The sequence below is a fragment of the Polypterus senegalus genome, chromosome 10 (genome assembly GCF_016835505.1).
Source record: "Polypterus senegalus isolate Bchr_013 chromosome 10, ASM1683550v1, whole genome shotgun sequence".
NCBI classification, from domain to species: Eukaryota; Metazoa; Chordata; class Cladistia; order Polypteriformes; family Polypteridae; genus Polypterus; species Polypterus senegalus.
The window spans coordinates 56555001-56578360 of record NC_053163.1 but is presented as its reverse complement, the minus strand read 5'-3'; the positions used below and the strand labels follow the sequence as shown (position 1 = coordinate 56578360).

The 23360-nt window shown below is 36.5% G+C and overlaps 1 protein-coding gene across 7 annotated transcripts in view; it reads right to left on the bottom strand.

Annotated features, from left to right (window-relative positions):
* The window catches only part of LOC120537126 (long-chain-fatty-acid--CoA ligase 4-like), a 91857-nt gene that overhangs the window by 34100 nt on the left and 34397 nt on the right, over window positions 1-23360 (bottom strand). For 4 of the 7 annotated variants that reach the window (XM_039765806.1, XM_039765808.1, XM_039765807.1 and 1 more), the window contains exons 3-4: window positions 13650-13698; window positions 6534-7150 (exon numbers count right to left, since the gene is read on the bottom strand). In XM_039765806.1, the coding sequence (XP_039621740.1) occupies window positions 6534-6887 (354 nt within the window). In that variant the 5' untranslated portion in view covers window positions 6888-7150; window positions 13650-13698. The remainder of the gene's footprint in view (window positions 1-6533; window positions 7151-13649; window positions 13699-23360) is intronic. The other 3 variants (XM_039765805.1, XM_039765809.1, XM_039765810.1) reach the window with 3 other exon arrangements.

Genomic DNA, 23360 nt, shown 5'->3' with positions numbered 1-23360 from the left:
TGCACGCGAAGGGCTGTGCTTATGCAAATTCCGAGAGACTGTGTTTGTGGGGGATTGACAGTTAAGGCGGGTGGGGGAGTCATGTCATCATCTCCCGTCCCATTCAACTCATTTCGCGCTGAGCTGAGCTCCACAGCTAACGCACGCAGTGTTATGGAAGCGACTTTGTGACGCTGCCACCAAATACTCACAGAAAAATCCACAAGTTAATACACACGCTGTCTCTACAGTTTCTCAACACTGAATCCTCCAGGCACTACTTACAAAAGGTTACATTGACAATCGTGTTACGTTTATTTTTTCCTTTTCTTAGCACAAGCACAGCTGAGAAGCTTCGATGCATATGTTCCATAACGTGTTAAAAAAATCACGCATTTAATCACACTTTGCAATACAAAGAAAGGGGAACTTCTGTCAATGCATGACTTCATGGTACACCGATTACATTGATCAGCGATTCCCGATTTTTACCCTCGCACACCCTTGGTTTGAGAAGAAGTATGAAAAAATATGAGGTTAACACAGAAAAACAGATCAACAATTGAAGCTTTATGAATAATCGATTTGCCATAAATAATTGTTTTGGTAAAGCCATACTCAGTGTATGCATTAGATGAACGGTAAAAAAGTAAGAGCGAGGGGAGGGAGACTTATTGAGGCACGCAGGCAAAACCACAATAGCACGCGCGCTCGATGTAGTGCGCGTCAACTCGATCTGAATTGCGCGATAACATTCGAAAAAATATATCTTTTCAAGTTCTATTTAGTCCATATGTGTCAAACTCAAGGCCCTCAGGCCACATCCGGCCCGGCGTGTAATTATATCCAGCCTGCAAGATCATTTTATATATTATTGTTATTAATGGCCCGGGGATAAGAAGCGCTGGTAACACAATAAACTACAGATCCCATAATGCAGCGCTTCAGCTGCCTTGCCGAACACTTACTGCGTTAATCAAGTCTAGCTTATGATGCTGCAAGTTATTGCGAAGGTAGCCCAAACGATGCCAAAGAGAAAAGTTGATTCTGAAAATAGAGCCTTTAAAAACCGATGAGAGGCTGAGTATATGTTTACTGACATTGCCGGTAAACCCGTGTGTCTCATTTGTGGAGCTAATGTGGCTGTAATTACAGAATTTAATCTAAGACGGCACTATGACACAAAACATTGGGATAACCTGAAAGACCTGAATGCAATGCAGAAGATACAGAAAGCAGAAGAGTTAAAGAAGAATCTGACACTTCAGCAGACGTTTTCACCCGTGTAAAATCACAAAGTGATTTCAAGTGAAGCTGCTTTTATAGGAGACACAAATGCACCAGTGCAACTTGCCCCACTTCCCTGTTGCCAAGTAATGTTGAACCAAGTCGGCACAACGGTGTTCCCAAATACGCACTTTGCTGATAAACTGAGCGCACTGAGTTCGCACGGCGCTTTGGTGACTTTGAAGAACAAAAAAGGAATTTTGAGTTGTTTCGCAACCCATTTGCAGTCGATGTGGAAACTGCACCTGTGCTGATTCAGATGGAGGTGATTGAGCTGCAGTGTAATGGCACACTGAAGGCAAAGTACGATACTGCAGGGCCCGCACAGTTTATTCACTCCATTCCCGCAGAAATGCTCCAGCTCCGTCTACATGCAACTTGAACCTTGTGCATGTTTGGTAGCACATATCTGTGTGAGAAGCTCTTCTTAGTGATGAAGACTAACAAAACAGCACACAGGAGTCGCCTCACTGATGAGCACCTGCAGTCCATCCTGAGAATCTCCACAACACAGAACCTCACACCAAACATAAACGAACTTGTTGCCAAAAAGATGCCAGGCGTCCAGCTCTGATAAAATGACATATGAGCAAAGACAACTGAATGATTTGATTTGTTATTGCTGAAAAGAACACATTTTATTTATATTTCCAGGTTTTGTTATGCAGCATGTTCATATTTGAATTTGTAAAATTTTGACAGGATATATTTTTATGGAGAGCAAAATCTTTTGGGATATTTAAAATTTAAGTTTATTTTTTATATAAGATTACATAAGAGTAAAGAAATTTGAATGTTTGTTCTTTTAACGTTTACTTTATTTCTAACTTGTATAATTTAGACAGGATATATTTTTATGGAGAGCAAAATATTATAAGTTATTTAAGGTTTGAGTTGATTTATTCCGGAATAATATACCTGTCTGTTTTTATTCATATTTATGTTCAAAAAAGTTAAGTTTTAAAAGTTTTGAAGTTTTAAAAGTTTAGTTTTAGTGTGTTCAATAAATGTTTATCCTGTTCGGCCCGCAACCTAAAGCGTGTTTTGGATTTTGTCCCCTGTGCAATTGAGTTTGAAATCCTTGATTTAGTCGACACAAATATCTTTGGTTGGAATGTAAGGCGAATTTACTCTTTATATTTGTATGGTGAAGAAAAATTTATGCAATGATGCCTACATTTAACTTCCATTCCTACCAAAGATATTTCTGTCGACTAAATAAAAATTCCTTCTATTTAAAATTTAAATAGAACTTGAACAGATACGATAGTTCATAATATCCACGCAGGCTTGCACGTAAGAGTGGGAGTCATCCGTTTTAACAAAAAGCGTATTGCACTGATACGAAATAGCCTGCCCATTTAATTATTTAGGAATGGATAAATAAGATTTTGTACAAATAATGTTGTTCATTTTTCTTCCTTGATGGATTCTGCCACCCCCGTGTGTGTATATGTAGATATGTATGTATATGTTTATGTGTGTGTGTGTGTGTGTGTGTGTATATGTAGATATATATATATATATATGTGGATGTATGTGTGTGTGTGTATATATATATATATATATATGTGTATACAGTGGTGTGAAAAACTATTTGCCCCCTTCTTGATTTCTTATTCTTTTGCATGTTTGTCACACAAAATGTTTCTGATCATCAACCAAAAGACCCCAGGACAACGTCTAAAGAACTGCTGGCCTCACTTGCCTCAATTAAGGTCAGTGTTCACGACCCCACCATAAGAAAGAGACTGGGCAAAACGGCCTGCATGGCAGATTTCCAAGGCAAAACCACTGTTAAGCAAAAAGAACATTAGGGCTCGTCTCAATTTTGCTAAGAAACATCTCAATGATTGCCAAGACTTTTGGGAAAATACCTTGTAGACTGATGAGACAAAAGTTGAACTTTTTGGAAGGCAAATGTCCCGTTTCATCTGGCGTAAAAGGAACACAGCATTTCAGAAAAAGAACATCATACCAACAGTAAAATATGGTGGTGGGAGTGTGATGGTCTGGGGTTGTTTTGCTGCTTCAGGACCTGGAAGGCTTGCTGTGATAGATGGAACCATGAATTCTACTGTCTACCAAAAAATCCTGAAGGAGAATGTCCGCCATCTGTTCGTCAACTCAAGCTGAAGCGATTTTGGGTGCTGCAACAGGACAATGACCCAAAACACACCAGCAAATCCACCTCTGAATGGCTGAAGAAAAACAAAATGAAGACTTTGGAGTGGCCTAGTCAAAGTCCTGACCTGAATCCAATTGAGATGCTATGGCATGACCTTAAAAAGGCAGTTCATGCTAGAAAACCCTCAAATAAAGCTGAATTACAACAATTCTGCAAAGATGAGTGGGCCAAAATTCCTCCAGAGCGCAGTAAAAGACTCATTGCAAGTTATCGCAAATGCTTGATTGCAGTTATTGCTGCTAAGGGTGGCCCAACCAGTTATTAGGTTCAGGAGGCAATTACTTTTTTCACACAGGGCCATGTAGGTTTGGATTTTTTTTCTCCCTAAATAATAAAAACCATCATTTAAAAACTGCATTTTGTGTTTACTTGTGTTATATTTGACTAATGGTTAAATGTATTTGATGATCAGAAACATTTTTTGTGACAAACATGCAAAAGAATAAGAAATCAGGAAGGGGGCAAATAGTTTTTCACACCACTGTATGTATGGATATGTGTATGTGTATATATATATATATATATATATATATATATATATATATATATATATATATATGCCAGCAACACTCATTGTCAATCATGTTACGTTATTATTAAAATGGTTCCTTTTCTTTTTCATTACTTCTTTAACACACTACTTCTCCGCTGCGAAGCGGGTATTTTGCTAGTAATAAAATAAAATAGTACATCCTTTGGCAGCCAGAATAGCAATTGAACATTTGGTAGTTTCCATCTATCTACATAGAGAACGTTTTGCCTGTCTTCCTCAAAGCTTTTATGTCTGCTCCATATTTTATGACTGTCTTGCTTAGATAGCCCAATCTAAATCTTACCACAAGGCATCTTTTGAGTTTATCTCTAAATACCACACACCCCAAACCTTAATTTTTAGAATATACAGTCATTGCTATGCCAGGTAACCCAATTTTGGCTTGAGGGGTTCTCCTCCATAATGTTTTGGTATAATTCTGAAATATTCATTTTTTGTCCTGGATGAATACCATTGCCATTCAGCTTGTGCTGCATTGTATGGACAAGGATATTGGCAGCAGGAAGTAAGGTGTGAAGAAGTTTGAATATATTTCTGGGGTTGGTTCTCCTTGACAAACTCTTCACTTAACTTGCTGCTCTACTGGATAATTTCAAAACAGACAAACAAAATTAAAAACATCAAAACACCGTCTGGACTAGCAGGCCATTACAACTCTTTGCCAAAGGCTCAATTAAACAAAGCTGTATAGGTAAGCCAGATTGTCAAAATTTAGTATCCAGCTATTTTAGTCCCTGTCTTGCTTATTTCTCTTGCTTGAAATGATTAATCATTGCATTTTCAGTTACTTTTGCACATTATTGATTTCCAATTTTACCCGTTTTATTTTGCATGCAACAATATGTCCACCTGCAAACATGGAATTTGTTTATATAATCCCATTTACAAAGAACAGTTATAATTAAACAAGAATGTCATAGTAACAGTATAAAATGTAGATGCATAACTTGTAAATAGTGCTCAAAGTAAAAAATGAGAGCTGAATGTCAGTTTAAGAACATTTTTGTATGTCCACAAAAACACTCATATTTCAATTGTTTTCTTCCTTCATCTGGATATCTAAAAAAATGCAAGGATATAAGGACAAGCATCTGCAGGTAGTCCAGCAAGTGTTTACAAAATATACAAAAAAGTGTAAGCAAAAAAATGAAAACTAAGAATTACAGAATGAAATTCATTAATAGCAAACAAAAACAAACGTGCAAGTGTGGGGGATAAATAGACATTGGCTTAGTGAGGTGACAAGACATGCTAAACAGTCACCAAGTGTCAGGGACATGTGGGTAAGGCCAATGCCTGGACAACACTTACTAAATAAATTTAATACACCAACAAGGATACTTGGAGCTGCCAGAAGTATGGGATTGGCAGGTGTTTATTGTTCCTTGGTCCAGCACCATTACATTGTTCACTTATACATTATAAGCGTCATTAATGTGGACTGTTACAATAATGGAACTTAGGGATGAATGGGAATACACAATTCCAGAAGGAAAGCACCAGAACTCTACTCTGTACAGGAGCATAATTTTGCCTGAAATGGCAGTCAGTATTCGATTAAGTAGTAGAGATTAACTGAATTAAACTTTGAAAGGTCAAATGTTTACAAAACAAACAAAAAAAAATGTATTGGACATACCCTCATGGTTACAAATTCAATACTTTAGGCATTCACACTTTCTTAAAATGGCCAATAAACAAGTTAGATATGCCATACAGTGACTATAAAAGTTATTTGTTCCAATGCAACCCTTCAAAACACCTTATTTAAAGGGAAGGCTGTGTCAGTGTGATGTGTGGTATCACATTTAACCCAAAGATATTTTCAGCATACAGATGCCAGTTTTGGTCTAATTAAACCACATAATTCTTATATAGTGGGTCATAGAGTCTTTTGGTAAAACATGGCCAAGTTTAATATTTATGCATTCTTCACCAAAGGCATTAATATCAAATCCAAAGTTTCTCCCATTTTAATTATGACAGGCATTCTGTTATAGCTACCACTGGGTCATGGGGGATTTCTAGACTAAAACCAGTCTATTATCAGATTTGTGATTGTCCAGAGGTCAATGTATTTAAAATAGAGTTAAGTGGAACACCTTAATTATAGAAAAACTGACAGGCAGTTAGATTCCTTAAAGTTAATTTTCAAATTGTTTACATCAATTATTATTCTTTTAAGTCACCACAAATTGAGAGAATATTTGTGGATTTGAAGATCTGTACAATTCTGTTTTTGCATTGATAGAGATATTTTTTTGTCATCATTGGCAAGCATATCCATTAAATGAAGATTTAATACTACTAAATAATACAATCTGGGGAAATGTGATGTGGGAGAATACCTTTAATGCCATTGTAAATACAAAATGAGAAATGCTATAGTATTTCTGAAAAGGATTTGATTTTTCTGGTCCAAAATGCTGTTTTAAATTTGAAATAATATTAGGGTATCACTTCACCACTATTTTCCAACAAATTAAAAATGTATGGTTGTAGCATTATAGATTAAAAGTGCAATACCTTTTTAAAGACTTTTCCGGTGGGTTGAATTTCATTTTCTTCACTCAGCACTTCCCTGGTGCCAAGGCATTCGGCTTTTGAAAAGTTCTTCACTGCATGATCGAACAACTTATCCAAGGTATCAACTCCAGGAAAGTCCATTGTAGACAGGCAGTCAAAGCGGTCCACAGATCGGTAAGGGCCTGATTGCTTCCCTGATGTTGACTTTGCCTTTATCCGTTTTGCCATTGTCCTTTTCATTTGAGCATCGGTAAGAAAATACCATGGAATAAAAGTAAAGATTGTATACAGCCATATCAACAAGTAAAGAGGGAGTAAAAAAATGTTTTTAAGAAAATTCAGTTTGAAATTCATGTCTTCTAAAGTTAATAAAAAACAAGGAAGTAGTGGTGCTGATGTAAAAATGTTCCAGCTATATCTTATTCTTTTGTCTTTTTATTCTTCTTGATGAAGTTAGGACTGCTGTGTTGTTAGGTGTCAAAATAAGGCAGATAAGCAGGCAGTGAAGCAGCAGTAATACCGAAGAGGAAGAAACATAAGTTAACCTGTGCTGTTAAATTGTACACATATTGCTGGCTTAAATAAAAACAGAAAAAAAGGAAAAAGTAGTGTAAGCACTAGTTAGACAAGAAAAAGACAGCAGGAAAGAGAGGAAAAAGAACAAAAAAAAAAGATTATTAGTGATGTACTGGCATCTCATACCACTTTTACTATTTAATAGCTTTAAAGCTGCTATGTGACACACAGCTGAGTTTAAAAACCTTTAAATGGTGAGGCTCTACCCATTTGCAGAATGTCTAGAGAAAAATCTCAAATATAGTTATGCTAGCCTTCTTTTAACTTTTACAAGTCCTAACGTTTTTGTATTTTGGTTATACTGTTTACTACTTTGGAATGAGTTGCTGGTTTCGAACATTACTATATTCTGAACATCTTTACTTCCCATTGCCTGTATAGTTTTTCCATATACTTCTCTAGACTTCATAGTATGTGAATTTGGCAATCATCCTTTTTAACTGTCTAAAAATACATACTGTATTTATACTCATATTTTCAGGATTTAATTCACTCCTTTACGCCTTGTACTTCACTTGCAGATGTACATAAACATACAATTGGATTTTTGTACCCACTTAATCATGGGAGCGGGAACCTATCCCAGCAGTCTCACTGCATGGCACAAATCAGACACGAATGGGACACCACTCCATTGCAAACTAAACGCATACTTCTGGTCATTAATTGAAATATAAAAATCTTAAGATTTAATTTAACTGTTTGATTACCTCTCCCCTTTGCACATATGGATGCACTTGCTGTTTATCAAAAATCGACACAGGAATGAATTACAGCTGCAAGCAGCAACACTTGTGAACAAATGTACTAAGAGGTGGGAAAACAGAGTACTGATTCCCATAACTCTTACCTGGCCGTATTTTATTATTCATGTCTTTTACAGGGAATACTATTTCAAAGGGTTTAAAAAATTACGTTGCACAAATTTGAAAGTGTGTATGTGCCACAAGTATACCACACATGAAAAGTTACTAAATATCTTAGAAAAAACAGAGAAGCTATTAAGTATTTCTGACATAATAGTTTCAATGTGAAAATAAAAAGTATGTGTAATTAAAGCTTTTTACAAAGCTTAGAATTTTTTCTTTAATTATGAACATAGCAGCTAAAAGTAGCTCAAGAACCTTCCACCCAAAGAATTTTAAAAAGCATGTTACAGCAGCTATACTTGTCTTCGCATGCAACAAAACAAGTCAGTGCAACTTTATAAAAATATAAATTCTGCTTCAGGATTAACAGCTAGAAAGCTGTTTAATTCCCCAGTTTTGCTATGCTTCTCCATAAAGGCATATGCATGGAAGTTTTGAGTAAGTCAATGAACCCACCCTGAAAGTAATTTTAAACCATATTTTGAAACTATGTAGCAAATATTGCATATTGTTCAGTAAATCCGCTTTTGGGAACTTCACTGAAACAAGAAAAAAAAATCTACTACTCTTCCAATTTTTTTTAAAATTGCACAGGCTTATTACACAAAAGATCTGAAGAAAATAAAAATGGCACATCAAAATAATCTATGAACAATATTACTTTTTTAAGCAGAGCACCCCACAACCTTAAATAAGGCACAGCACAGCAACTTAGCAGATATTACTAGCATTTTAGTTTTTTCTTAAATGTGTTAGCACCACTTTACCTGTAATTGCAATATCAAGTAGAACTAAAATAAATGCAGGAATCTGTTTTAGAACTAATTAAAATAGGCACAAAACATATGTGTATTCTAAACTGTGTTACGGGAAAGTGAGCAGCCCTTCCCTTATGCAGGTAGTGTGGTAAAATTTTGGGATTGCACATTCAATTCCTATGGGACTTTACCAGTTCCCTTGCTCAGACTGTACATAGATTAACAAACAATTTTCAGTCAGAGATTTTCTAATTCTGTACACATATATTTCTTGCCTATATAGATTTCATAAATAAATAAAACCACTATGCAAATTAAAACACCTTATTTCTTAAACAAACACCACTTTTATACATAATATTTAGGTATATTGCACATAAAATCTCTGATTATCTTAATACTGTATACTGTTCTTAATGCATTTTGCACTTTTGTGCAAGGCTGACTTCAGAAGATTTGGTACAATACAGTTTCCAAAACTAAAAGGAACATATCCAGTGAAGTATTTGTTTTTATATATAGCCTTACTTCATAAAACAACTGCATAATTTATAAAGCATCTGCACTCTAGGAAGCATAACGAACACATTACAAAGAGGAATATTCTTCTCATACCAAGATTGAAAGGTATTATATTTTTGGCTTTAAATTAGATGCATTCAATATAAACAAAAAGAAACTGATATGTAAAACGTGAGAAGTATTTAAACAAAAAAATCTTTAGCCCAGGAGTTTAAGAGCTCTCCAACATGCCAAAGTGCAACCTCTGGCAGATATGGTCAAAGTCTTATGCTTTACTAAAAGGAAAGCACCGTTTTATTGATTGAAAGTTTGCATTATTTGCTCAACACATGCTTGTTTTTGCAGGCAGCCTTCTTAGTTTGCTATTGCCCTGCAGATACAAAATTGTTCAGTCATGAGTCATGTTAAAGGGTTTTAATTCACTGTCTCCTTAGTGTTTGCCAAGTGCTCAGATTAGAATTACTGAATTCCCATAACTTTTGGTCCAATGCACAAAGACTATATTTTAAATACTTATCAGAAGAAGAAAACAGAGTGTACTAGTCTACATACACAATATGGATGTGCACTTTTTATATCCAGCCACACCTGTGAAGTTTTTTGTCTTTAATGAATTACCCAATAATTAAAGAAGTAACATTTTCTTAAAGTAGGTAGACGTCTGTGTGGGACTGTATTATTCTAACACCTCTGTTACAAACCAGACTTTTTTCAACCAGCTGCAGTGCTTAGATGCTTTCCCATTTCTTTTCTATTATTCTGACTTTTAATATAGCACCATACAAAGAAGGTATTAGGAAACGTTTAAATATATTACATTTACTTAAACAGTACTGTGCAAAACTCTAGATCACCAAGGAAAACTCATTTTAAAGCTATGTATCTGGGCAGTAAATGTTTATTTGCTCCTGGAAATATTAAATTAGAATTTAATTTTATTAGATTCAATAAAAATTAAGTCATAATTTTATGTGTCCTTCCTTATAATACAAAATATTATACACTGCTGTATAGTATTTTCATATAGTACTGTAATAAACTCTTCTAAGCTTCTTACAAGAATTTGGTCAATTTTTGTTTTTTTTTCCTACACCCCACAGAACTTCAGCTGCAATTAGGTATTAAGGTGGCTTTAATCCCGTTTGCAATATCTGTGGGGTCATTATCATGCTGAAAGCCAAAGATTATAACAATGAGTTATTTACCTGAAGTTACGGCCTAATAAATTAAAACTGTTTATATTCCTCTCCAGTCATTATTTCATCATTTTTTCAAGATCCCCTACAATGTTGGCTAAAATGTAGCCCAAGACTGTGACAGACCTACTGTTGCGCACAGAGTACTGCAAACACACTTCAATGTATTTCTTGCCAAAAACTTAAATTTTGGAGCGACACCCAGTAGGAAAAAGTCTTAAGAAATCCAAATTTTAAGATCTGTCATGTACTGCAATCTCTTCAGCTTGTTACCTTTCTACAAGAATGAGTTCTTGACTGCAACATGCTCTAAAAAGCCCATTTCTTTTAACACTTCTTTGCAAGATCAAAGGGTATAGTTGGATGCTAGATCACCCTGGATCGGATGCAGAAAGATTTACATCTTCAACTGCATTTCTTGTTTTCATCTTTCACGGCTTTATTAGTCTTTTTTATGACAGCTTTAATATAACTTCTTGAACATCCATTTACGGGTGCTGTTATTCACTGACTACAACCCTGTTTAAATAAAAATATGATTTTATATCTGTCAGAATATTATGGTAGCCATTTTCAAACCTCTCCTTGAGGCACCCCAGTATTTGTGGTATAACCTTATAAACCCACTATTAGTTAAAATTCACGATTAGCATGAATGTTTCAGCTGATCTCTACCTCATTAAAATTTCACCAATAGCACCACTGATTTAAATGAACAAACGAATGGAAAGGATAGGATGTTTCAAGGGGAGGTTTGGAAATCAAACTTGTTTTGTTCTACTCATCTCACAAATGGATCAATACATTTTTTGGAAAACAGAAGAAATATTTATTACTTTTAACTGTATCAGTATTAGTATTTAGTCTATAGTTATAATTTCCCCTTGTAGACAAATAACAAACTAATTATATATATATATATATATATATATATATATATATATATATATATATATATATATATATATATATATATATATATAAACTGAAAAAAATTAAAGGAACACTTTGAAAACACATCAGATCTCAATAGGAAAAAGAAAACCTCCTGGATATCTATACTGATATAGACTGGGTAATGTGTTAGGAACGAAAGGATGCCACATCGTTTGATGGAAATGAAAATGATCAAACTACAGAGCCCTGAATTCAAAGACGCCCCAAAAATCAGAGTGAAAAAATTATGTGGCAGGCTAGTCCATTTTGCCAAAATTTAATTGCAGCAACTCAAAATTGTATGCAGCACTTTGTATGGCCCCTGTGTTCTTGTATACATGCCTGACAACATCGGTGCATGCTTCTAATGAGATGACAGATGGTGTTGTGGGGATCTCCTCCCAGATCTGGACCAGGGCATCACTGAGCTCCTGGACAGTCTGAGGTGCAACCTGGTGGCATTGGATGGACCAAAACATAATGTCCCAGAGGTGTTCTTTTGGATTTAGGTCAGGAAAGTGTGGTGGCCAGTCAATGGTATCAATTCCTTCATCCTCCAGGAACTGCCTGCATACTCTCACCACATGAGGCCAGGAATTGTCGTGCACCAGGAGCCACTGTACCAGCACAGGGTCTGACAATGGGTCCAAGGATTTCATCCTGATACCTAATGGCAGCCAAGGTGCCTTTGTCAAGCCTGTAGCGGTCTGTGTGACCCTCCATGGATATGCCTCCAGACAATCATTAACCCACCACCAAACTGCTCATGCTGAATGATGTTACAGGCAGCATAATGTTCTCCATGGCTTCTCCAGACCCTTTCACTTCTGTCACATGCTCAGGGTGAACCTGCTCTCATCTGTAAAAAGCACAGGGCACCAGTGGTGCATCTGCCAATTCTGGTATTCTATGGCGAATGCCAATCGAGCTGCATGCTGCTGGGCAGTGAGCTCAGGGCCCATTAGAGGACATGGGGCCCTTGGGTCACCCTCATGAAGTCTTTCTGGTTGTTTGGTCAGTGCATTCACACCAGTGGCCTGCTGGAGGTCATTTTGTAGGGCTCTGGCAGTGCTCATCCTGTTCCTCCTTGCCCAAAGGAGCAGATACTGGTCCTGCTGATGGGTTATGGACCTTCTATGGCCCTCTCCAGCTCTCCTAGAGTAACTGCTTGTCTCCTAGAATCTCCTCCATGCCCTTGAGACTGTGCAGGGAGACACAGCAAACCTTCTGGCAATGACACGTATTGATGTGCCATCCTGGAGAAGTTGGACTACCTGTGCAACCTCTGTAGGGTCCAGGTATTGCCTCATGCTACCAGTAGTGACACTGACGGTAGCCAAATGCAAAACTAGTGAAGAAACAGTCAGAAAAGATGAGGAGGGAAAATGTCAGTGGCCTCCACCTGTTAAACCATTCCTGTTTTGGGGGTCATCTCATTGTTGCCCCTCTAGTGCATCTGTTGTTAATTTCATTAACACCACAGCAGCTGAAACTGATTAACAACCCCCTCTGCTACTTAACTGACCAGATTAATATCCCATAAGTTTCATTGACTTTATGCTATACTCTGATTAAAAAGTGTTCCTTTAATTCTTTTGAGCAGTATATATATATATATATATATATATATATATATATATATATATATATATATATATATATATATACACACACACATATATATATATATATATATATATATACACACACACACATATATATACATACATAGCAGTTGTCTTAAGAAGCAAACAAACACTTAATGTCCAGAAAAACCAGCCTTAAAAAAATCAGCTTTTTGAATAGCCCAATATTTTTACACAGTACTAAATACAGTCTTTAACAAAGTCATCACCTCTGATAACATAAGGTATAAACTGGTGGAGCCAGTTGACCCTGTCTAGTCAGGTATAAAAGGTGAGGGGGAATTGGGATCTGATTAGATATCACAGGGTCATCTAGTCATTTTTGACTGATGCTGGAAGTAAAAAGAAATAAAGTAAAAAGAATACAACTTGACATTTTGAGGACGCCTTTTTAAAATTTTCGGCCTCTTTATATGAAAGAAAACAGTGAATTAAAATCTACTTTTAAATGTTAACAAAAGAATTGTAATAGGTAGTGTACTATTGTTTATTCATTCGAGATACAAAAAAGGGGTTATTCATAACCACTCCTTGTTGATAATTTTGATTGATTTTATTTAAGAACAATACAGTTACTTTGGACAGATTTAAAAGAATTTACAAAAACACTTACAAGTTCTGTTCACGTAGTTGAATGTCTTTTCTTGATCTTTCTTTGTTTTCTGTTACATACATGCAAGAAAGAAAGATAGAAATAGCTACATCATTCCCATTTTCCAGAGAGATACAGATTAGAAACAGAAATCTATTAGTCCTGGTAGTGTCAAACGATGCCTGCTCAAACAATGGCCTATGTGGTGATTGAAAATCTAATGCTGTACACAACACCTGCCCTGACTGATTCAGCTTCCCCTATCAAAAAAAAAAATATATATATAAATAAATAAATAATAATAAAAACAAAACACACCATTATTAAAGCAGGAGCATCAACTGCAAAACTGCAATTCTTCATGTTAAAAAAAAACAAAAAAAAAAAATAAAAACACAATAATAAAGGGTTAATTCACTTTGGGGAATAACAATTGTTTTGTCAGTTATTTAAGTATTACACTAACAGATTTAGGGACTTTTGATGTAATGAGTTTAAAGAGAACTTAACCGACAGCCTTTTGTTCCTAAAGTCCAATACCTTGTGTAGGAGAGAGGTGATGATACAGTAGAACAAAAATGGAAAATATATTTTATTTAATATACAAAAATTGTCAAGACTTGAATCAACAAGGAGATTGTCTATTTCAGAGTGGGCATATGTTCAGCAAGTTTTAAGGCTTTTGCTTCACGAACATACTGGTAACCCCTGAACAAACACAAAACACAATTGCACACATTAAATTAAATGTATTGGTTTGGATGCACCAATAATAATAATAATAATAAAAACTAATTCAAAAATGACATATCTATATATTTTACTATTTCTGGGGCTAGTCTGTCTCTTTAATTACTATAACATAGTTATACATAACATGTAATGGTGCAAGAAGCATGAACTGCAAGAAATATATTCAGGATATGTACATTTACAAAGAAAAAAGATAATTATCACTGTTTGTTCATAACATACTCCATGGTCTGTGCAATTTGTTAGACAAGACAAAAATAAGAGGTGAACGACAATAAACTTCTTGGCAGATGAGGTTAAGTCAGTTCAGAAAACCAGTGTTTTGTAATCATTGCTGTCATCAGAAAATGAACTCTGCTCTAGACAAGCCTAGACTGTTTTTTTTTTATTATTACAATTTGTTTTATCATAAAGACCCTGATTATGTACCTAACTTATTATAACCTTATGGTAAGAAGAAAAAAGCTATCTTAGTACGTCAGATAAGGCTTGATATGACATGTATTTGTTATCACATTCAGCATTAGCCCTTTGCTGACATTTTTAATGTTAATGGACTTTAGCATACAACCTGTACAAAGAGAGTCAAATTCAATAATTACCTTGTTATCCTTATCAATGTCTTGTTGCCATTACTTAACTGAGGTGATAGGAACACTCTTAAAAAAACTGTGATTTTGTAATTATATCCACAGTATATTAAATGCCTTACTTATAGCCATAAATTCCATGAGTCTGCCAAAATATTAACATCAATTTCTGTATGATACGTTTAATTATAGCCAAAAAAATGTCATTTACAAAAGCACATTTTAATTAGCGTTGTTTTGTGTTATGCTCTGTCTGAAATGTTAACGTAGTGAAATGTTGATGATATAAAAACACTTGGAGGTATCTCATTTCTACACTTTTTGAAATACATTTTCTATCCTAACTTTACTTTTTGCAAGTTGACTTTTTAAAATTATGCTTTTTTTCTAAATAATGTATCATATTTTATACTTATTATGTTATTATGAGAAATAACATCCAAAATGTAATATTTCCATTAATAAAAAGGAATATATAATTTAATAACATTTATTTGGAGAAAATAAACTATCCATTCTATTTTTGCAGTGCATCTTAAACTGCCTTGTCTTCTTAGTAATCATTATGTTTGCCAATTTCATTTTTTTAATATAAATCTGTGTTTGGTCTTTTTTTTAAACCATTGATTCAGTAAGATTAGGCATGAACTCTGCTCCTCCTGGACGTTTTTGATTTGAAAAAGCTCATTAATCAGCCTACACATAAAGCAGGTCATACGTTAGACTTAGTAATTACTAAAGGACTGAAAGTTGATGTGAAGCAGATCATTGATATTGGTCTATCAGACCATTTTCTTTTACTATTTCATATAGAAATAATGACAGGAAACATTCACAAGAAGCATATTGTTAAAAAACGCTTCTTTGATTCATCAGCAGCTTCAAAATTTACAAACATTCTAACCAAGCAGTCCGTTTGTAGTGCTAACTACAGTAGTGAGGATAATGTAAATAGTAAGGTGGAAAAATTTAATACTAAAGTGAGAGCTGCTGCTGACATAGTCGCACCTAAAAAGACAGTTAAAAAATCTTCTAGCATTGTTATACCGTGGAAGACCCAAAGAGTGTCCGATTTAAATAGAACATACCGTAGAGCTGAGCGTAAATGGAGAAAAACTAAACTAACTATCCACTATGAGATATTGAAGGTTAAAATAACAGAATAAAATAACACAGTCCGTCTTGAGAGGCACTATTCTATTTCTCTAGAATTATAAATAACAATGCTAGTAATTCCAGAGTCTTTTTCTCTACGATTGATAGGCTGCTAAACCCAGGTCACTCAATGGAATGCCTCCAGAATACTTCCAGTGAAACTTCTGAGGTTATTGCTGTATTTTTCAATCACAAAATTAATATTAGAAATAATATAGTACATCTCCCCAACACTGCGCATCCTCTTAAGCCCCAGTACTCTGTTATAAACAAATTAAATTCTTTCACCAAGATAGATTTACCTGATTTATATAAAATAATTTCTCAACTGAGACACTCCACCTGCGTCCTTGACCCAATACCAACAAGTTTTTTCAAAGTATTATTGGGCATGCTAATTGATAGTATTCTTGACATGGCAAACTTGTCATTCGATATGGGGGTTCTTCCTGGACTGTCTTAAGACTGCTATAGTTAAACCCCTACTCAGGAAAAATAATCTCGACTACTCTGCTTTTGAAAATTTTAGACCTATTTCTAACCTGCCTTTAAGTAAAATTCTAGAGAAGACAGTCATTATGCAGCTAAATGACCACCTCAATAAACATGCTATTCTTGATCAGTTTCAGTCAGGTTTCAGAACAAATCACAGTACAGAAACTGCACTTGTTAAAGTAGTAAATGACTTGCAGGTAAATGCAGACAGAGGCCATTTATCTGTTCTCATCCTCTTATATCTGAGTGCCGCATTTGATACCATTGATCACAATATTCTTAGAAATCACCTTAGTCAGTGGGCCTCTCTGGCAGTGTCTTAAATTGGTTTGAATCCGACCTGGCAGGTAGAAAATTCTTTGTTAGTTGTGGTAATTATACTTCAAAGACACATGATATTCTCCTCAAAGGCTCTATCCTGGGTCCGCTGCTCTTTTTGATCTACATGCTTCCGTTAGGTCAGATTATCTTGGGGCATAATGTGAACTACCACAGCTATGCCGATGATATGCAACTGTATTTATCAATAGCACCTGATGACCCCCGACTCTGTTGTTTCACTAACACAATGTCTTACTTGTGTTTGAGTGGATGAGTAGTAATTTTCTCAAGCTAAATAAAGAAAAAACAGAAATTTTAGTGATTGGCAATAATGGATATAATGAGGTTATTAGAAATAAACTTGATGCATTAGGATTAAAATTTAAGATGGAGGTAAAGAATTTAGTGGTAACTGTTGACTGTGACCTGAATTTTAAATCTCATATTAATCAGATCACTAGGACAGTATTTTTTCACTTAAGAAATATAACAAAAGTTAGAACTCTAATATCATTGAAAGATGCTGTGAAATCAGTTCACGCTTTTGTTTTCAGTCGACTAGATTACTGTAACGCACTCCTTTCAGGACTACCCAAAAAAGACATAAATCGACTGCAACTAGTGCAGAATGCAGCTGCTAGAATCCTAACTAGGAAAACAAAATCCGAGCACATTTCTCCAGTTTTGATATCACTACACTGGTTACCTGTGTCATTCAGAATTGACTGTAAAATACTGCTTATGGTTTACAAAGCTCGCTCCATCTTATATATCTGAGTGTCTAACATCTTATATTCCAAATCATAACCTTAGATCTTCAAATGAGTGCCTGCTTAGAATTCCAACAGCTAAACTTAAAAGAAGTGGTGAGGCGGGCTTCTGCTGTTATGCACCTAAAATCTGGAATAGCTTGCCAACAGGAATTCGCCAAGCTGATACGGTGGTGCACTTTTAAAAAAAAACTGCTAAAAACACATTACTTTAATATTGCTTTCTCATAACAACATAATTTTAATTTAATCCTGATGCTCTGTATATTCAGTTAATTATTACTATACATGGTGGCTCCAAAATCCATACTAACCCCTACTCTCTCTTCTGTTCTTTTTCTGGTTTTCTGTGGTGGCAACCTGCCACCACCACCTAATCAAAGCACCATGATGTCCCTACATTAATGGATTAAAGGCCAGAAGTTCACATGACCATCATCATCAAGTCCTTCCATGAGAATCCTTAATACAATGAGAACTGATCATTTATGTTAGGTAGAATGCCTAGAGGGGGCTGGGCGGTCTCATGGCCTGGAACCCCTGCAGATTTTATTTTTTCTCCAGCCGTCTGGAGTTTTTTGTTTTTCTGTCCTCCCTGGCCATCGGACCTTACTTTTATTCTATGCTAATTAGTGTTCTCTGATTTTAATTCTTACTTTGTCTTTTTTCTCTTTCTTCATCATGTAAAGCACTTTGAGCTACATTATTTGTATGAAAATGTGCTATATAAATAAATGTTGTTGCTGTTGTTGAAATGACCAAGCAGTGGGAGGCTGTAGGTCTAGAGTTGTATATAAGGTGTTCTTTAACAAAACAAAACAAAAAAAAAAAAAGAAAGAACAAAAAATAATGTTGTATTATGTCACCTTTACACTGAACACACCTAAGCCAACTCAGTCACGTGTGCTCGTGGAGCTGAGAGTCACGTGTGCTTTGTGCTGACGTGTGCTTTGCAAACGCTAGAGTCTGTTGAGAGTGTTGGTTTGTTCTGTGGTGTGAGATTTACATTAAAAAAATACATTTTGCTCTTAAAAACTTGGGTTTTGGTTGCCTCTAAGGAACCGTGTGGGAATTTTAAAGCTTTTTCCCTTTAGAAGGGTTTTTTGCTTTTTTCGCCGCACAAGAGCAAAAGTAGCTGGGTGTTTGGAAGTGCGCTTGGAAAAGTTATTTGTACTTGTTCTTTTTCTTGTTATCTGTATTTGAATTAGCATCGAGGCGGCAGGGTAGAAAGCAGCAGTAACTGATATCGGCATTTGTAAATAAATAACCGCGTCGTCGTAACAGCGATTCCTTAGTTTAAAGGAAAAGAAAAAAAGGCCGCGGCTGACTTCAAAGCAGTAAAAGGTGGAAACTCAGTAGTGCGCAGGTAAGCGGCCTGCGTTAAGACACCGTTCAGGCACAAGGAGCAGTAGGACCAAATAAGGTAGTAAAGTTTTATTTATTTGTTTATTTTAGATTAAACAGTCCTTAGCGTCCAGAGGCAGAACAGTTAAGTGGGCGACAGCGTATTGGTTCATTAATACGGGGGAATACAAACAGTGCGAGTGAAGAGCTTATAAGTAAGAAGAGCGCAAAGCTAGAAGAGACAGAGAAAAGTAAAGTTAACCTCATAAAAAGGCAAACAGCAGGCAGCTGAGAGGGAGAACAGTACAGGAGCTTAAGGGGAAAAGGTGTAAAATATCTGTAGCAGATCTTAGTGTTACCATTTAAGTTAAGAAGAAATTTAATTTTAAGAAAGAAAAAAAAAATATATAGTTAAGGCAGCTTAGTAATCCCAAATCAAATTTTAATAATGAGGCCAGTGCAATGCAAGTCCTGTTGGATGTTGGACTTTTAGATGATGGTTTGGAAGAGCCAGTTGTCTATGAGGGCTACATCTGCAAGAGATGCCAGCTGATCCAGCACCTCGAGCTCAGGGTCGCTGAACTGGAGGAGGAGTTGGCTGACCTGCGTTGTAATAGAGAATTGGCGGACTTGGCCCAGGTGTCCTTTAGAGATAGTGTGCACCCCTAAGGTGGCGCGGAGGAGATTCCAGACCAGACAGGTAGGAATAGGTGGGTCACGGTCGCAAGGCGTAAGGTAAAGGGTGCACACTGTCCGGGGGCATCAACCCCAGAATTAGAAGTGTCTAACCGTTATCATGTCCTGGCGGAGCTGGACGGTGACTCTGATAATTCTGAGGTGGTAGGCAGGGTTGAGGAGCCCCAACGGGCCACCTCAAAACCAGTTCCCAAAAGAGAGAGGTAGTGATAGTTGGGGACTCAATCATTAGGGGATTGAAGCGCAGGTGTGCTCCAGAGAGAGAGAGTCTCAGACGGTGTGTTGCCTTCCGGGAGCACAGGTGGGAGACCTCCTGGAAGGGTGGATAGGCTCTTGGCCAGAGCGGGTGGATCCAGTTGTCATTGTCCACGTTGGAACAAATGACATACATAAGGGTAGTCTGTCAGTTCTGCGATCCAAATTCAAAGAGTTAGGTACCAAGCTGAGGAGCAGAACTGACAAGGTAGTCTTCTCCGAAGTTCTGCCTGTGCCACGCGCCAGTCCAGGTAAGATTGAGGAGATTAGAAGGCTTAACGCGTGGCTCAAATCTTGGTGCAGGGTAGAAGGGTATAGGTTTATGGGGCATTGGGACTCCTTTTGGAACAGATGGGACCTGTTCCGCCGTGACGGGTTACATCTGAACCGGAGGGGCACCAATGTATTGGGGAGGCGTATGTGTAGGCTAGTCGAGGATTGTTTAAACTAGGGAATGGGGGGGCAGGGAGTTTAGGACAGGCCAGATTTAGATCTATACATGGAAGAACAAACAATGGTGTAGAAATAAAAATGCATAGTAATGTAAATTTTAAGCAAACACGTAAAGATAGAAGGATTAACACATTAAAAATAGCTTGCCTTAATGCTAGAAGTATCAAAAATAAGGTAAGTGAGTTGGAGTTGTATGTAGCAGAGCACAATTATGATATTATAGCAATAACGGAAACCTGGCTAAATAACAAAGATGGGGATGAGTGTAACATAGAGGGATACACATTTTTTAGGAAGGATAGACAGAACAGAAAAGGAGGTGGGGTTGCTGTTTATGCCAAACAGGAATTAAATGTAAGTCATCTTCAGTTGGATGATGAGCCCCATCTTAGTGAGGACATGTGGCTTCGCCTGGAAAATATTAGGGAAAAAGGTCTCATTTTAGGAGTGTGTTATAGACCACCCAATTCAGACAGTAATTTCAACACACATCTTTTAGTAATATCAAAAGGCAAGTTTACAGGGGATATTATAGTCATGGGGACTTTAATTATCCAAATATTAACTGGGATAACCTTACAGATGGAGGAGCACAAGAGCAGGAGTTTTAGAAGTAATCGCGACTGTTTTTAACACAGCATGTTAAAGCACCAACAAGGGGTGAAGCCTATCTGGATTTAGTATTCTGTAATAATCAGGATAGAATTGAGGGTGTAGAGGTGATTGAACCACTAGGGTCAAGTGACCATAATGTAATACAATTCTCAGTATTTTGTAAGAGTACAGATGCAAAGACTAAAATTGTTAAGTTGAACTTTAGTAGGGCTAATTTTGAGCAGATGCGACAAAGTCTAAGTAGGATAGACTGGGATAAGCTTTTAAATGTGGAGACAGTCGAGGAGCAGTGGAACAGGTTTAAAATGTTTTACATGTAATGCAGGACAGATACATACCTAAATTTGGAAGTAATAGGAAACTAAAAAATCTCCACGATGGATTAATAAAGATTTAAAAAGAAGTTGCAAAGGAAAAACTGCTGTATAAGGCATATAAGACTAATGACTGCAAAGAGAACCGTAGGCGTATGAGAAAATGAGGGCAACCATTAAGAAGGATATCAGAGAGGCTAAAAGACAGTTGGAGAGGAATATAGCAGATAAGGCGAAAGAAGACCCCAAGAGATTCTTTCAGTATTTTAGTAGTAAAAGAACAGTTAAGGAGGAGGTCAAGTTCATCAGGAATAGTAAAGGGAATTAAAAGATACAGACAATGAAATAGCAGATGCCCTAAACTTACATTTTTCTGAGGTGTTTACAAGTGAGCAAGTGGATAACCTGCCAGAGGTAAACACAACTACTAAGGAGGTACTGAGGGATTTGGAAATTGTAGAGGGAGAAGTGCTGCTCAGATTAAATAAGATGAAATCAAACAAATCACCAGGCCCAGATAATATTTATCCTCGTGTTCTTAAGGAGGCTAGTGAGTACATATATAAACCCTTGACACATATTTTTAGGAAGTCACTGTGCACTGGAGAGATTCCAAAGGACTGGAAAATGGCAAATATCATCCCATTATATAAAAAGGGTGACAGGGCAGATCCAAGCAACTATAGGCCAGTAAGCTTAACAAGCATCACAGGAAAATTAATGGAAGGAATTATTAAGGATAAGATTGAGCAACACATGACAAGGACAGGAGTTATTCTGAACAGTCAGCATGGGTTCAGAAGGGGAGGTCGTGTTTTACTAACATGTTGGAATTCTATGAGGAGGCAACAAAAGGATACGATCAAAGTGGAGCTTATGATATTATTTATCTGGACTTTCAGAAAGCATTTGATAAGGTGCCACATGAGAGGTTGGGCATCAAGTTAAAAGAAGTGGGAATTCAGGGTGATGTTTTTAGATGGGTGCAGAATTGGCTCAGACACAGGAAGCAGAGGGTGATGGTGCGAGGAACCTCATCAGAACTGGCGATGTTAAGAGTGGTGTTCCACAGGGGTCAGTGCTAGGGCCGCTGCTATTTTTAATATATATAAATGATTTAGATAGGAATATAAGTAACAAGCTGGTTAAGTTTGCAGATGATACCAAGATAGGTGGATTAGCAGATAATTTGGAATCCGTTATATCATTACAGAAGGACTTGGATAGCATACAGGCTTGGGCAGATTTGTGGCAGATGAAATTTAATGTCAGTAAATGTAAAGTATTACACATAGGAAGTAAAAATATTAGGTTTGAATACACAATGGGCGGTCGAAAAATCGAGAGTACACCTTATGAGAAGGATTTAGGAGTCATAGTGGACTCCAAGCTATCAACTTCCAAACAGTGTTCAGAAGCCATTAAGAAGGCTAACAGAATGTTAGGTTATATAGCACGATCTGTGGAGTACAAGTCCAAGGAGGTTATGCTCAACCTTTATAATGCACTGGTGAGGCCTCATCTTGAGTACTGTGTGCAGTTTTGGTCTCCAGGCTACAAAAAGGACATAGCAGCACTAGAAAAGGTCCAGAGAAGAGCGACTAGGCTGATTCCAGGTCTACAGGGGTTGAATTATGAGGAAAGATTAAAAGAGCTGAGCCTTTACAGTTTAAGCAAAAGAAGATTAAGAGGTGACATGATTGAAGTGTTTAAAATTATGAAGGGAATTAGTACAGTGGATCGAGACTTGTATTTTAAAATGAGCTCATCAAGAACACGGGGACACAGTTGGAAACTTGTTAAGGGTAAATTTCGCACAAACATTAGGAAGTTTTTCTTTACACAAAGAACGATAGACACTTGGAATAAGTTACCAAGTAGTGTGGTAGACAGTAAGACGTTAGGGACTTTCAAAACTCGACTTGATGTTTTCTTGGAGGAAGCAAGTGGATAGGACTGGCGAGCTTTGTT